This window comes from Oncorhynchus keta, unplaced genomic scaffold, assembly GCF_023373465.1.
Source record: "Oncorhynchus keta strain PuntledgeMale-10-30-2019 unplaced genomic scaffold, Oket_V2 Un_scaffold_7257_pilon_pilon, whole genome shotgun sequence".
NCBI lineage: Eukaryota > Metazoa > Chordata > Actinopteri > Salmoniformes > Salmonidae > Oncorhynchus > Oncorhynchus keta.
This window is the reverse complement of record NW_026290993.1, coordinates 66,339-81,910: the sequence shown is the minus strand read 5'-3', so window position 1 is coordinate 81,910 and position 15,572 is coordinate 66,339. Positions and strand designations below refer to the sequence as shown.

Genomic DNA, 15,572 nt, shown 5'->3' with positions numbered 1-15,572 from the left:
CCCAATGGTGTTTAGGAGGAGAGCTGTAACTACTGACTGGCCAGAACCACTACTACCCAATGGTGTTTAGGAGGAGAACTGTAACTACTGACTGGCCAGAACCACTACTACCCAATGGTGTTTAGGAGGAGAACTGTAACTACTGACTGGCCAGAACCACTACTACCCAATGGTGTTTAGGAGGAGAGCTGTAACTACTGACTGGCCAGAACCACTACTACCCAATGGTGTTTAGGAGGAGAACTGTAACTACTGACTGGCCAGAACCACTACTACCCAATGGTGTTTAGGAGGAGAGCTGTAACTACTGACTGGCCAGAACCACTACTACCCAATGGTGTTTAGGAGGAGAGGTGTAACTGTAACTACTGACTGGCCAGAACCACTACTACCCAATGGTGTTTAGGAGGAGAGCTGTAACTACTGACTGGCCAGAACCACTACTACCCAATGGTGTTTAGGAGGAGAACTGTAACTACTGACTGGCCAGAACCACTACTACCCAATGGTGTTTAGGAGGAGAACTGTAACTACTGACTGGCCAGAACCACTACTACCCAATGGTGTTTAGGAGGAGAGGTGTAACTACTGACTGGCCAGAACCACTACTACCCAATGGTGTTTAGGAGGAGAGCTGTAACTACTGACTGGCCAGAACCACTACTACCCAATGGTGTTTAGGAGGAGAGCTGTAACTACTGACTGGCCAGAACCACTACTACCCAATGGTGTTTAGGAGGAGAGCTGTAACTACTGACTGGCCAGAACCACTACTACCCAATGGTGTTTAGGAGGAGAGTAACTGTAACCACTACTGGTGTTTAGGAGGAGAGCTGTAACTACTGACTGGCCAGAACCACTACTACCCAATGGTGTTTAGGAGGAGAGCTGTAACTACTGACTGGCCAGAACCACTACTACCCAATGGTGTTTAGGAGGAGAGCTGTAACTACTGACTGGCCAGAACCACTACTACCCAATGGTGTTTAGGAGGAGAGCTGTAACTACTGACTGGCCAGAACCACTACTACCCAATGGTGTTTAGGAGGAGAACTGTAACTACTGACTGGCCAGAACCACTACAACAGCATGACAATTACACAGATGTACCTTGTGCTGGGGACAATGAAAGGCCACTCTAAAATGTGCGGTTTTGTGACACAACACAATGCCACAGATGTCTCACGTTTTGAGGGAGCCTGCAATTGGCCTGCTGAATGCAGGAATGTCCACCAGAGCTGTTTTCATTTCCCTAGCATACGCCACCCTCATAGTCTTTTTAGAGAATTAGGCAGTACGTCCAACTAGCCTCACAACCGCAGACCACGTATGGCATTGTTTGGGCGAGCGGTTTGCTGATGTCAATGTTGTGAATGAAGTGCCCCATGGTGGCAGTGGGGTTATGGTGTGGGAAGGCATAAGCTACGGACAGTGAACACAATTGCGTTTTATCAATGGCAATTTGAATGCAGAGAGATACCATGACGAGATCCTGAGGCCCATTGTCGTGCCATTCATCCGCCTCCATCACCTCATGTTTCAGCACGATAACGCACAGCCCCGTTTCGCAAGGATCTGTACACAGTTCCTGGAAGTTGAAAATGTCCCAGTTCATCCATGGCCTGCATACTCACCAGACATGTCACCCATAGAGCATGTTCGTGATGCTCTGAATCGACATGTAGGACAGCGTGTTCCAGTTCCCACCAATATCCAGCAACTTCGCACAGCCATTGAAGAGGGGTGGGACAACATTCCACAGGCCACAAACAACAGCCTGATCAACTAACCAGGAAGTTAAAATTAAAAACATGGACACTGATCAGGAAGTCATTATGAAAACACTGTACACTAATCAGGAAGTAAAAATGAAAACACTGGACTAACCAAAAGGTGTGTGTGTGTGTGTGTAGGATGGAGAACCAGAGTTTGTCTGATCAGGTGCTTTGGTCGGTAGAGGAGGTGTTGCGGTCCTCTCCGTTCTCCTATCAGGGCGCTCGCATCATCACAGGCCAGGAGGAGGGAGCCTTCGGCTGGGTCACTGTGAACTACCTGAGTGACCGACTGAAACAGGTGAGAACATTCTCGTTCGTGTTTAAACACTGCTCATCCATAATGTTTGCACCCCGGTAACGAATGCAGGATATGGCTGGAAAACGTACCTCATTCCAGGGATGGAAGATGTAGCAGTACTCCACATGATCCCATTATCCAAAATGACAAAACAAAATTAAACGCTGCTAGTTTTAAAATGAAAGTGCTTTTTTCATCTTCATTCTAGACTAATATTAAAACAGCCCATGTAAATAATAAAATACTGTCAAGGAGGTGTGAAAACAGAACTCCTTAAAAATGTGTCAAGAACAGAAGTTGGGGTATGGAGGAGACAAAATACTGGTACCTACATATAAAACATGTTGCTTTACACTGTAATTGTTCATACAAACAAAACTAAACTGCCACTTATTAAAAGGAATGGAATGGTTTTCCATATTTCATCTGTGTTAACTGTGTTAGGGGCTGGCTAAGAACAAAGTTCGTCTCAGAATGTTGCTTGTGGGGAAAGGGTCTGAATACTTAACAAAATGCCCTGTATCTTACCCGAGAAAAACCTAAGAGCGAATGAAATTGCCCCTCTATCTCTGTAGGCAAGCTATCTGATGCTGTCTGGTCATAAAGAGTATGACATTGTTGCCGCCCATAGTGTTGAATGAAAGGGAAGACAGCTTGGATTTGACATCACAACCATCAAATCGCATTGAGAGCAATACGTCATTGACAGAAACAACTTGAATTGTTGCATCTCGTTGTGTTGTTGTCCTGTGATGGCTAGCTAGCTAGCTAAAATGGTCCCTTTCCTAAATTAGCCATGGATGGAGATAGGGATATGGACTTGTGGTTTTACTTAGTTCTCTGTACTGGCCAATGATTATAACCGCGACTCTGATCCAACCATTAATTCACACATTGCTGTGCCCCCTGGCCTGAGAGGATGGAAGTTCAATATGTAGCTAGATGTAGAAGGCTAATGTTAACTAGATAACGTTGGCCATGAAAGGAAGTTAGGCTAGCGAGCAATTTAGCCAGGTAGCCTAGAACAACACATACAACCGTGTACTGTATGACAGAGTGATATACTGTTGAGTCAACATGAGAGGAGGGTGGTGTTTCTCTACCAGTTAACCTGTAGGGTGCTGTGCCCCCTGGCCTGAGTCAACATGAGAGGAGGAAGGAGGGTGGTGTTTCTCTACCAGTAGGGTGAGTCAACATGACAGAGAGGAGGGTGGTGTTTCTCTACCAGTAGGGTGAGTCAACATGACAGAGAGGAGGGTGGTGTTTCTCTACCAGTAGGGTGAGTCAACATGACAGAGAGGAGGGTGTCTGCTTATATCAACCCTAACCCAATAGTTTCTCTACCAGTAGGGTGAGTCAACATGATAGAGAGGAGGGTGGTGTTTCTCTACCAGTAGGGTGAATCAACATGACAGAGAGGAGGGTGGTGTTTCTCTACCAGTAGGGTGAGTCAACATGGCAGAGAGGAGGGTGGTGTTTCTCTACCAGTAGGGTGAGTCAACATGACAGAGAGGAGGGTGGTGTTTCTCTACCAGTAGGGTGAGTCAACATGACAGAGAGGAGGGTGGTGTTTCTCTACCAGTAGGGTGAATCAACATGACAGAGAGGAGGGTCTCTACCAGTAGAATCAGAGAGGAGGGTGGTGTTTCTCTACCAGTAGGGTGAGTCAACATGACAGAGAGGAGGGTGGTGTTTCTCTACCAGTAGGGTGAGTCAACATGAGAGAGAGGAGGGTGGTGTTTCTCTACCAGTAGGGTGAGTCAACATGACAGAGAGGAGGGTGGTGTTTCTCTACCAGTAGGGTGATTCAACATGACAGAGAGGAGGATGGTGTTTCTCTACCAGTAGGGTGAGTCAACATGATAGAGAGGAGGGTGGTGTTTCTCTACCATTAGGGTGAGTCAACATGAGAGAGAGGAGGGTGGTGTTTCTCTACCAGTAGGGTGAGTCAACATGACAGAGAGGAGGGTGGTGTTTCTCTACCAGTAGGGTGAGTCAACATGACAGAGAGGAGGGTGGTGTTTCTCTACCAGTAGGGTGATTCAACATGACAGAGAGGAGGGTGGTGTTTCTCTACCAGTAGGGTGAATCAACGTGGCAGAGACGAGGGTGGTGTTTCTCTACCAGTAGGGTGAGTCAACATGAGAGGAGGGTGGTGTTTCTCTACCAGTAGGGTGAGTCAACATGAGAGGAGGGTGGTGTTTCTCTACCAGTAGGGTGAGTCAACATGATAGAGAGGAGGGTGGTGTTTCTCTACCAGTAGGGTGAGTCAACATGACAGAGAGGAGGGTGGTGTTTCTCTACCAGTAGGGTGAATCAACATGACAGAGAGGAGGGTGGTGTTTCTCTACCAGTAGGGTGAGTCAACATGAGAGAGAGGAGGGTGGTGTTTCTCTACCAGTAGGGTGAGTCAACATGACAGAGAGGAGGGTGGTGTTTCTCTACCAGTAGGGTGAGTCAACATGAGAGGAGGTGGTGTTTCTCTACCAGTAGGGTGAGTCAACATGAGAGGAGGTGGTGTTTCTCTACTAGTAGTGTGAGTCAACATGACAGAGGGAGGGTGGTGTTTCTCTACCAGTAGGGTGAATCAACATGGCAGAGAGGAGGGTGGTGTTTCTCTACCAGTAGGGTGAATCAACATGACAGAGAGGAGGGTGGTGTTACTCTACCAGTAGGGTGAGTCAACATGAGAGGAGGGTGGTGTTTCTCTACCAGTAGGGTGAGTCAACATGACAGAGAGGAGGGTGGTGTTTCTCTACCAGTAGGGTGAGTCAACATGAGAGGGAGGGTGGTGTTTCTCTACCAGTAGGGTGATTCAACATGGCAGAGAGGAGGGTGGTGTTTCTCTACCAGTAGGGTGAATCAACATGACAGAGAGGAGGGTGGTGTTTCTCTACCAGTAGGGTGAATCAACATGGCAGAGACAGGGTGGTGTTTCTCTACCAGTAGGGTGAGTCAACATGACAGAGAGGAGGGTGGTGTTTCTCTACCAGTAGGGTGAGTCAACATGAGAGAGAGGAGGGTGGTGTTTCTCTACCAGTAGGGTGAGTCAACATGACAGAGAGGAGGGTGGTGTTTCTCTACCAGTAGGGTGAGTCAACATGACAGAGAGGAGGGTGGTGTTTCTCTACCATTAGGGTGAGTCAACATGAGAGAGAGGAGGGTGGTGTTTCTCTACCAGTAGGGTGAGTCAACATGACAGAGAGGAGGGTGGTGTTTCTCTACCAGTAGGGTGAGTCAACATGACAGAGAGGAGGGTGGTGTTTCTCTACCAGTAGGGTGATTCAACATGGCAGAGAGGAGGGTGGTGTTTCTCTACCAGTAGGGTGAATCAACGTGGCAGAGACGAGGGTGGTGTTTCTCTACCAGTAGGGTGAGTCAACATGAGAGGAGGGTGGTGTTTCTCTACCAGTAGGGTGAGTCAACATGATAGAGAGGAGGGTGGTGTTTCTCTACCAGTAGGGTGAGTGAACATGACAGAGAGGAGGGTGGTGTGTCTCTACCAGTAGGGTGAATCAACATGACAGAGAGGAGGTGGTGTTTCTCTACCAGTAGGGTGAGTCAACATGAGAGAGAGGAGGTGGTGTTTCTCTACCAGTAGGGTGATTCAACATGACAGAGAGGAGGATGGTGTTTCTCTACCAGTAGGGTAGTCAACATGGCAGAGAGGAGGGGTGGTGTTTCTCTACCAGTAGGGTGAGTCAACATGACAGAGAGGAGGGTGGTGTTTCTCTACCAGTAGGGTGAGTCAACATGACAGAGAGGAGGGTGGTGTTTCTCTACCAGTAGGGTGAGTCAACATGGCAGAGAGGAGGGTGGTGTTTCTCTACCAGTAGGGTGAATCAACATGACAGAGAGGAGGGTGGTGTTTCTCTACCAGTAGGGTGAGTCAACATGACAGAGGGAGGGTGGTGTTTCTCTACCAGTAGGGTGAGTCAACATGAGAGGAGGGTGGTGTTTCTCTACCAGTAGGGTGAGTCAACATGACAGAGAGGAGGTGGTGTTTCTCTACCAGTAGGGTGAGTCAACATGACAGAGAGGAGGGTGGTGTTTCTCTACCAGTAGGGTGAGTCAACATGACAGAGAGGAGGGTGGTGTTTCTCTACCAGTAGGGTGAGTCAACATGACAGAGAGGAGGGTGGTGTTTCTCTACCAGTAGGGTGAGTCAACATGACAGAGAGGAGGGTGGTGTTTCTCTACCAGTAGGGTGAATCAACATGACAGAGAGGAGGGTGGTGTTTCTCTACCAGTAGGGTGATTCAACATGACAGATTGGAGGGTGGTGTTTCTCTACCAGTAGGGTGAGTCAACATGATAGAGACGAGGGTGGTGTTTCTCTACCAGTAGGGTGAGTCAACATGACAGAGAGGAGGGTGGTGTTTCTCTACCAGTAGGGTGAGTCAACATGACAGAGAGGAGGGTGGTGTTTCTCTACCATTAGGGTGAGTCAACATGAGAGAGAGGAGGGTGGTGTTTCTCTACCAGTAGGGTGAGTCAACATGACAGAGAGGAGGGTGGTGTTTCTCTACCAGTAGGGTGAGTCAACATGACAGAGAGGAGGGTGGTGTTTCTCTACCAGTAGGGTGATTCAACATGGCAGAGAGGAGGGTGGTGTTTCTCTACCAGTAGGGTGAATCAACGTGGCAGAGACGAGGTGGTGTTTCTCTACCAGTAGGGTGAGTCAACATGAGAGGAGGGTGGTGTTTCTCTACCAGTAGGGTGAGTCAACATGATAGAGAGGAGGGTGGTGTTTCTCTACCAGTAGGGTGAGTGAACATGACAGAGAGGAGGGTGGTGTGTCTCTACCAGTAGGGTGAATCAACATGACAGAGAGGAGGGTGGTGTTTCTCTACCAGTAGGGTGAGTCAACATGAGAGAGAGGAGGGTGGTGTTTCTCTACCAGTAGGGTGATTCAACATGACAGAGAGGAGGATGGTGTTTCTCTACCAGTAGGGTGAGTCAACATGACAGAGAGGAGGGTGGTGTTTCTCTACCAGTAGGGTGAGTCAACATGAGAGGAGGGTGGTGTTTCTCTACCAGTAGGGTGAGTCAACATGACAGAGAGGAGGGTGGTGTTTCTCTACCAGTAGGGTGAGTCAACATGATAGAGACGAGGGATGGTGTTTCTCTACCAGTAGGGTGAGTCAACATGAGAGGAGGATGGTGTTTCTCTACCAGTAGGGTGAGTCAACATGACAGAGAGGAGGGTGGTGTTTCTCTACCAGTAGGGTGAGTCAACATGAGAGGAGGGTGGTGTTTCTCTACCAGTAGGGTGAGTCAACATGACAGAGAGGAGGGTGGTGTTTCTCTACCAGTAGGGTGAGTCAACATGACAGAGAGGAGGGTGGTGTTTCTCTACCAGTAGGGTGAGTCAACATGATAGAGACGAGGGTGGTGTTTCTCTACCAGTAGGGTGAGTCAACATGAGAGGAGGGTGGTGTTTCTCTACCAGTAGGGTGAGTCAACATGATAGAGACGAGGGTGGTGTTTCTCTACCAGTAGGGTGAGTCAACATGAGAGGAGGGTGGTGTTTCTCTACCAGTAGGGTGAGTCAACATGATAGAGAGGAGGGTGGTGTTTCTCTACCAGTAGGGTGAGTCAACATGAGAGGAGGGTGGTGTTTCTCTACCAGTAGGGTGAGTCAACATGACAGAGAGGAGGGTGGTGTTTCTCTACCAGTAGGGTGAGTCAACATGATAGCGAGGAGGGTGGTGTTTCTCTACCAGTAGGGTGAGTCAACATGATAGAGAGGAGGTGGTGTTTCTCTACCAGTAGGGTGAGTCAACATGATAGAGAGGAGGGTGGTGTTTCTCTACCAGTAGGGTGAGTCAACATGATAGAGAGGAGGGGTGGTGTTTCTCTACCAGTAGGGTGAGTCAACATGATAGCGAGGAGGGTGGTGTTTCTCTACCAGTAGGGTGAGTCAACATGATAGAGAGGAGGGTGGTGTTTCTCTACCAGTAGGGTGAGTCAACATGAGAGGAGGGTGGTGTTTCTCTACCAGTAGGGTGAGTCAACATGATAGAGAGGAGGGTGGTGTTTCTCTACCAGTAGGGTGAGTCAACATGACAGAGAGGAGGGTGGTGTTTCTCTACCAGTAGGGTGAGTCAACATGATAGAGAGGAGGGTGGTGTTTCTCTACCAGTAGGGTGAATCAACATGACAGAGAGGAGGGTGGTGTTTCTCTACCAGTAGGGTGAATCAACATGACAGAGAGGAGGGTGGTGTTTCTCTACCAGTAGGGTGAGTCAACATGACAGAGAGGAGGGTGGTGTTTCTCTACCAGTAGGGTGAGTCAACATGGTAGAGGGGAGGGTGGTGTTTCTCTACCAGTAGGGTGAGTCAACATGAGAGGAGGGTGGTGTTTCTCTACCAGTAGGGTGAGTCAACATGAGAGGAGGGTGGTGTTTCTCTACCAGTAGGGTGAATCAACATGACAGAGAGGAGGGTGGTGTTTCTCTACCAGTAGGGTGAGTCAACATGAGAGGAGGTGGTGTTTCTCTACCAGTAGGGTGAGTCAACATGACAGAGAGGAGGGTGGTGTTTCTCTACCAGTAGGGTGATTCAACATGGCAGAGAGGAGGGTGGTGTTTCTCTACCAGTAGGGTGAATCAACATGGCAGAGACGAGGGTGGTGTTTCTCTACCAGTAGGGTGAGTCAACATGAGAGGAGGGTGGTGTTTCTCTACCAGTAGGGTGAGTCAACATGATAGAGAGGAGGGTGGTGTTTCTCTACCAGTAGGGTGAATCAACATGACAGAGAGGAGGGTGGTGTTTCTCTACCAGTAGGGTGAGTCAACATGACAGAGAGGAGGGTGGTGTTTCTCTACCAGTAGGGTGAGTCAACATGACAGAGAGGAGGGTGGTGTTTCTCTACCAGTAGGGTGAATCAACATGACAGAGAGGAGGGTGGTGTTTCTCTACCAGTAGGGTGAATCAACATGACAGAGAGGAGGGTGGTGTTTCTCTACCAGTAGGGTGAGTCAACATGACAGAGAGGAGGGTGGTGTGTCTCTACCAGTAGGGTGAATCAACATGACAGAGAGGAGGGTGGTGTTTCTCTACCAGTAGGGTGAGTCAACATGACAGAGAGGAGGGTGGTGTTTCTCTACCAGTAGGGTGAGTGAACATGACAGAGAGGAGGGTGGTGTGTCTCTACCAGTAGGGTGAATCAACATGACAGAGAGGAGGGTGGTGTTTCTCTACCAGTAGGGTGAGTCAACATGACAGAGAGGAGGGTGGTGTTTCTCTACCAGTAGGGTGAGTCAACATGAGAGAGAGGAGGGTGGTGTTTCTCTACCAGTAGGGTGAGTCAACATGACAGAGAGGAGGGTGGTGTTTCTCTACCAGTAGGGTGAGTCAACATGAGAGAGAGGAGGGTGGTGTTTCTCTACCAGTAGGGTGAGTCAACATGACAGAGAGGAGGGTGGTGTTTCTCTACCAGTAGGGTGAGTCAACATGACAGAGAGGAGGGTGGTGTTTCTCTACCAGTAGGGTGATTCAACATGGCAGAGGGAGGGTGGTGTTTCTCTACCAGTAGGGTGAGTCAACATGACAGAGAGGAGGGTGGTGTTTCTCTACCAGTAGGGTGAGTCAACATGACAGAGAGGAGGTGGTGTTTCTCTACCAGTAGGGTGAGTCAACATGATAGAGAGGAGGGTGGTGTTTCTCTACCAGTAGGGTGAGTCAACATGACAGAGAGGAGGGTGGTGTTTCTCTACCAGTAGGGTGAGTCAACATGACAGAGAGGAGGGTGGTGTTTCTCTACCAGTAGGGTGAGTCAACATGAGAGAGAGGAGGGTGGTGTTTCTCTACCAGTAGGGTGAATCAACATGACAGAGAGGAGGTGGTGTTTCTCTACCAGTAGGGTGAGTCAACATGACAGAGAGGAGGGTGGTGTTTCTCTACCAGTAGGGTGATTCAACATGGCAGAGAGGAGGGTGGTGTTTCTCTACCAGTAGGGTGAGTCAACATGAGAGGAGGGTGGTGTTTCTCTACCAGTAGGGTGAGTCAACATGAGAGGAGGGTGGTGTTTCTCTACCAGTAGGGTGAGTCAACATGAGAGGAGGGTGGTGTTTCTCTACCAGTAGGGTGAGTCAACATGACAGAGAGGAGGGTGGTGTTTCTCTACCAGTAGGGTGAGTCAACATGACAGAGAGGAGGGTGGTGTTTCTCTACCAGTAGGGTGAGTCAACATGACAGAGAGGAGGGTGGTGTTTCTCTACCAGTAGGGTGAGTCAACATGAGAGAGAGGAGGGTGGTGTTTCTCTACCAGTAGGGTGAGTCAACATGACAGAGAGGAGGGTGGTGTTTCTCTACCAGTAGGGTGAGTCAACATGAGAGGAGGGTGGTGTTTCTCTACCAGTAGGGTGAGTCAACATGAGAGGAGGGTTGTGTTTCTCTACCAGTAGGGTGAGTCAACATGACAGAGAGGAGGGTGGTGTTTCTCTACCAGTAGGGTGAGTCAACGTGGCAGAGAGGAGGGTGGTGTTTCTCTACCAGTAGGGTGAATCAACATGACAGAGAGGAGGGTGGTGTTTCTCTACCAGTAGGGTGAGTCAACATGACAGGAGGGTGGTGTTTCTCTACCAGTAGGGTGAGTCAACATGACAGAGAGGAGGTGGTGTTTCTCTACCAGTAGGGTGAGTCAACATGAGAGGAGGGTGGTGTTTCTCTACCAGTAGGGTGATTCAACATGGCAGAGAGGAGGGTGGTGTTTCTCTACCAGTAGGGTGAGTCAACATGACAGAGAGGAGGGTGGTGTTTCTCTACCAGTAGGGTGAATCAACGTGGCAGAGACAAGGGTGGTGTTTCTCTACCAGTAGGGTGAGTCAACATGACAGAGAGGAGGGTGGTGTTTCTCTACCAGTAGGGTGAGTCAACATGAGAGAGAGGAGGGTGGTGTTTCTCTACCAGTAGGGTGAGTCAACATGACAGAGAGGAGGGTGGTGTTTCTCTACCAGTAGGGTGAGTCAACATGACAGAGAGGAGGGTGGTGTTTCTCTACCAGTAGGGTGAGTCAACATGAGAGAGAGGAGGGTGGTGTTTCTCTACCAGTAGGGTGAGTCAACATGACAGAGAGGAGGGTGGTGTTTCTCTACCAGTAGGGTGAGTCAACATGACAGAGAGGAGGGTGGTGTTTCTCTACCAGTAGGGTGAGTCAACATGACAGAGAGGAGGGTGGTGTTTCTCTACCAGTAGGGTGAATCAACGTGGCAGAGAGGAGGGTGGTGTTTCTCTACCAGTAGGGTGAGTCAACATGAGAGGAGGGTGGTGTTTCTCTACCAGTAGGGTGAGTCAACATGATAGAGAGGAGGGTGGTGTTTCTCTACCAGTAGGGTGAGTCAACATGACAGAGAGGAGGGTGGTGTTTCTCTACCAGTAGGGTGAATCAACATGACAGAGAGGAGGTGGTGTTTCTCTACCAGTAGGGTGAGTCAACATGAGAGAGAGGAGGGTGGTGTTTCTCTACCAGTAGGGTGATTCAACATGACAGAGAGGAGGATGGTGTTTCTCTACCAGTAGGGTAGTCAACATGGCAGAGAGGAGGGTGGTGTTTCTCTACCAGTAGGGTGAGTCAACATGACAGAGAGGAGGGTGGTGTTTCTCTACCAGTAGGGTGAGTCAACATGACAGAGAGGAGGGTGGTGTTTCTCTACCAGTAGGGTGAGTCAACATGACAGAGAGGAGGGTGGTGTTTCTCTACCAGTAGGGTGAATCAACATGACAGAGAGGAGGGTGGTGTTTCTCTACCAGTAGGGTGAGTCAACATGACAGAGAGGAGGGTGGTGTTTCTCTACCAGTAGGGTGAGTCAACATGAGAGGAGGGTGGTGTTTCTCTACCAGTAGGGTGAGTCAACATGACAGAGAGGAGGGTGGTGTTTCTCTACCAGTAGGGTGAGTCAACATGACAGAGAGGAGGGTGGTGTTTCTCTACCAGTAGGGTGAGTCAACATGACAGAGAGGAGGGTGGTGTTTCTCTACCAGTAGGGTGAGTCAACATGACAGAGAGGAGGGTGGTGTTTCTCTACCAGTAGGGTGAGTCAACATGACAGAGAGGAGGTGGTGTTTCTCTACCAGTAGGGTGAATCAACATGACAGAGAGGAGGGTGGTGTTTCTCTACCAGTAGGGTGATTCAACATGACAGATTGGAGGGGTGTTTCTCTACCAGTAGGGTGAGTCAACATGATAGAGACGAGGGTGGTGTTTCTCTACCAGTAGGGTGAGTCAACATGACAGAGAGGAGGGTGGTGTTTCTCTACCAGTAGGGTGAGTCAACATGACAGAGAGGAGGGTGGTGTTTCTCTACCATTAGGGTGAGTCAACATGAGAGAGGGAGGGTGGTGTTTCTCTACCAGTAGGGTGAGTCAACATGACAGAGAGGAGGGTGGTGTTTCTCTACCAGTAGGGTGAGTCAACATGACAGAGAGGAGGGTGGTGTTTCTCTACCAGTAGGGTGATTCAACATGGCAGAGAGGAGGGTGGTGTTTCTCTACCAGTAGGGTGAATCAACGTGGCAGAGACGAGGGTGGTGTTTCTCTACCAGTAGGGTGAGTCAACATGAGAGGAGGGGTGGTGTTTCTCTACCAGTAGGGTGAGTCAACATGAGAGAGAGGAGGGTGGTGTTTCTCTACCAGTAGGGTGAGTGAACATGACAGAGAGGAGGGTGGTGTTTCTCTACCAGTAGGGTGAATCAACATGACAGAGAGGAGGGTGGTGTTTCTCTACCAGTAGGGTGAGTCAACATGAGAGAGAGGAGGGTGGTGTTTCTCTACCAGTAGGGTGAGTCAACATGACAGAGAGGAGGATGGTGTTTCTCTACCAGTAGGGTGAGTCAACATGACAGAGAGGAGGGTGGTGTTTCTCTACCAGTAGGGTGAGTCAACATGAGAGGAGGGTGGTGTTTCTCTACCAGTAGGGTGAGTCAACATGACAGAGAGGAGGGTGGTGTTTCTCTACCAGTAGGGTGAGTCAACATGACAGAGACGAGGGTGGTGTTTCTCTACCAGTAGGGTGAGTCAACATGAGAGGAGGATGGTGTTTCTCTACCAGTAGGGTGAGTCAACATGACAGAGAGGAGGGTGGTGTTTCTCTACCAGTAGGGTGAGTCAACATGAGAGGAGGGTGGTGTTTCTCTACCAGTAGGGTGAGTCAACATGACAGAGAGGAGGGTGGTGTTTCTCTACCAGTAGGGTGAGTCAACATGACAGAGAGGAGGGTGGTGTTTCTCTACCAGTAGGGTGAGTCAACATGAGAGACGAGGGTGGTGTTTCTCTACCAGTAGGGTGAGTCAACATGAGAGGAGGGTGGTGTTTCTCTACCAGTAGGGTGAGTCAACATGATAGAGAGGAGGGTGGTGTTTCTCTACCAGTAGGGTGAGTCAACATGAGAGGAGGGGTGGTGTTTCTCTACCAGTAGGGTGAGTCAACATGAGAGAGAGGAGGGTGGTGTTTCTCTACCAGTAGGGTGAGTCAACATGACAGAGGGAGGGTGGTGTTTCTCTACCAGTAGGGTGAGTCAACATGACAGAGAGGAGGGTGGTGTTTCTCTACCAGTAGGGTGAGTCAACATGATAGAGGGAGGGTGGTGTTTCTCTACCAGTAGGGTGAGTCAACATGACAGAGACGAGGGTGGTGTTTCTCTACCAGTAGGGTGAGTCAACATGATAGCAGGAGGGTGGTGTTTCTCTACCAGTAGGGTGAGTCAACATGACAGAGACGGAGGGTGGTGTTTCTCTACCAGTAGGGTGAGTCAACATGATAGAGGAGGGTGGTGTTTCTCTACCAGTAGGGTGAGTCAACATGATAGAGACGAGGGTGGTGTTTCTCTACCAGTAGGGTGAGTCAACATGAGAGGAGGTGGTGTTTCTCTACCAGTAGGGTGAGTCAACATGATAGAGAGGAGGGTGGTGTTTCTCTACCAGTAGGGTGAGTCAACATGACAGAGAGGAGGGTGGTGTTTCTCTACCAGTAGGGTGAGTCAACATGATAGAGAGGAGGGTGGTGTTTCTCTACAACATGACAGAGAGGAGGGTGGTGTTTCTCTACCAGTAGGGTGAATCAACATGACAGAGAGGAGGGTGGTGTTTCTCTACCAGTAGGGTGAGTCAACATGACAGAGAGGAGGGTGGTGTTTCTCTACCAGTAGGGTGAGTCAACATGGTAGAGGGGAGGGTGGTGTTTCTCTACCAGTAGGGTGAGTCAACATGAGAGGAGGGTGGTGTTTCTCTACCAGTAGGGTGAGTCAACATGAGAGGAGGGTGGTGTTTCTCTACCAGTAGGGTGAATCAACATGACAGAGAGGAGGGTGGTGTTTCTCTACCAGTAGGGTGAGTCAACATGAGAGGAGGGTGGTGTTTCTCTACCAGTAGGGTGAGTCAACATGACAGAGAGGAGGGTGGTGTTTCTCTACCAGTAGGGTGATTCAACATGGCAGAGAGGAGGGTGGTGTTTCTCTACCAGTAGGGTGAATCAACATGGCAGAGAGGAGGGTGGTGTTTCTCTACCAGTAGGGTGAGTCAACATGAGAGGAGGGTGGTGTTTCTCTACCAGTAGGGTGAGTCAACATGATAGAGAGGAGGGTGGTGTTTCTCTACCAGTAGGGTGAATCAACATGACAGAGAGGAGGGTGGTGTTTCTCTACCAGTAGGGTGAGTCAACATGACAGAGAGGAGGGTGGTGTTTCTCTACCAGTAGGGTGAGTCAACATGACAGAGAGGAGGGTGGTGTTTCTCTACCAGTAGGGTGAATCAACATGACAGAGAGGAGGGTGGTGTTTCTCTACCAGTAGGGTGAATCAACATGACAGAGAGGAGGGTGGTGTTTCTCTACCAGTAGGGTGAGTCAACATGACAGAGAGGAGGGTGGTGTTTCTCTACCAGTAGGGTGAATCAACATGACAGAGAGGAGGAGTGGTGTTTCTCTACCAGTAGGGTGAGTCAACATGATAGAGAGGAGGGTGGTGTTTCTCTACCAGTAGGGTGAGGAACATGACAGAGAGGAGGGTGGTGTTTCTCTACCAGTAGGGTGAATCAACATGACAGAGAGGAGGGTGGTGTTTCTCTACCAGTAGGGTGAGTCAACATGACAGAGAGGAGGGTGGTGTTTCTCTACCAGTAGGGTGAGTCAACATGAGAGAGAGGAGGGTGGTGTTTCTCTACCAGTAGGGTGAGTCAACATGACAGAGAGGAGGGTGGTGTTTCTCTACCATTAGGGTGAGTCAACATGAGAGAGAGGAGGGTGGTGTTTCTCTACCAGTAGGGTGAGTCAACATGACAGAGAGGAGGGTGGTGTTTCTCTACCAGTAGGGTGAGTCAACATGACAGAGAGGAGGGTGGTGTTTCTCTACCAGTAGGGTGATTCAACATGGCAGAGAGGAGGGTGGTGTTTCTCTACCAGTAGGGTGAATCAACGTGGCAGAGACAGGGTGGTGTTTCTCTACCAGTAGGGTGAGTCAACATGAGAGGAGGGTGGTGTTTCTCTACCAGTAGGGTGAGTCA

The 15,572-nt window shown here is 49.5% G+C and overlaps 1 protein-coding gene across 1 annotated transcript in view; it reads left to right on the top strand.

Annotated features, from left to right (window-relative positions):
- The window catches only part of LOC127929406 (ectonucleoside triphosphate diphosphohydrolase 1-like), a 93,691-nt gene that overhangs the window by 46,372 nt on the left and 31,747 nt on the right, over positions 1–15,572 (top strand). The window contains 1 exon segment of the mRNA XM_052517367.1: positions 1,914–2,073. Coding sequence (XP_052373327.1) covers positions 1,914–2,073 — 160 coding nt within the window.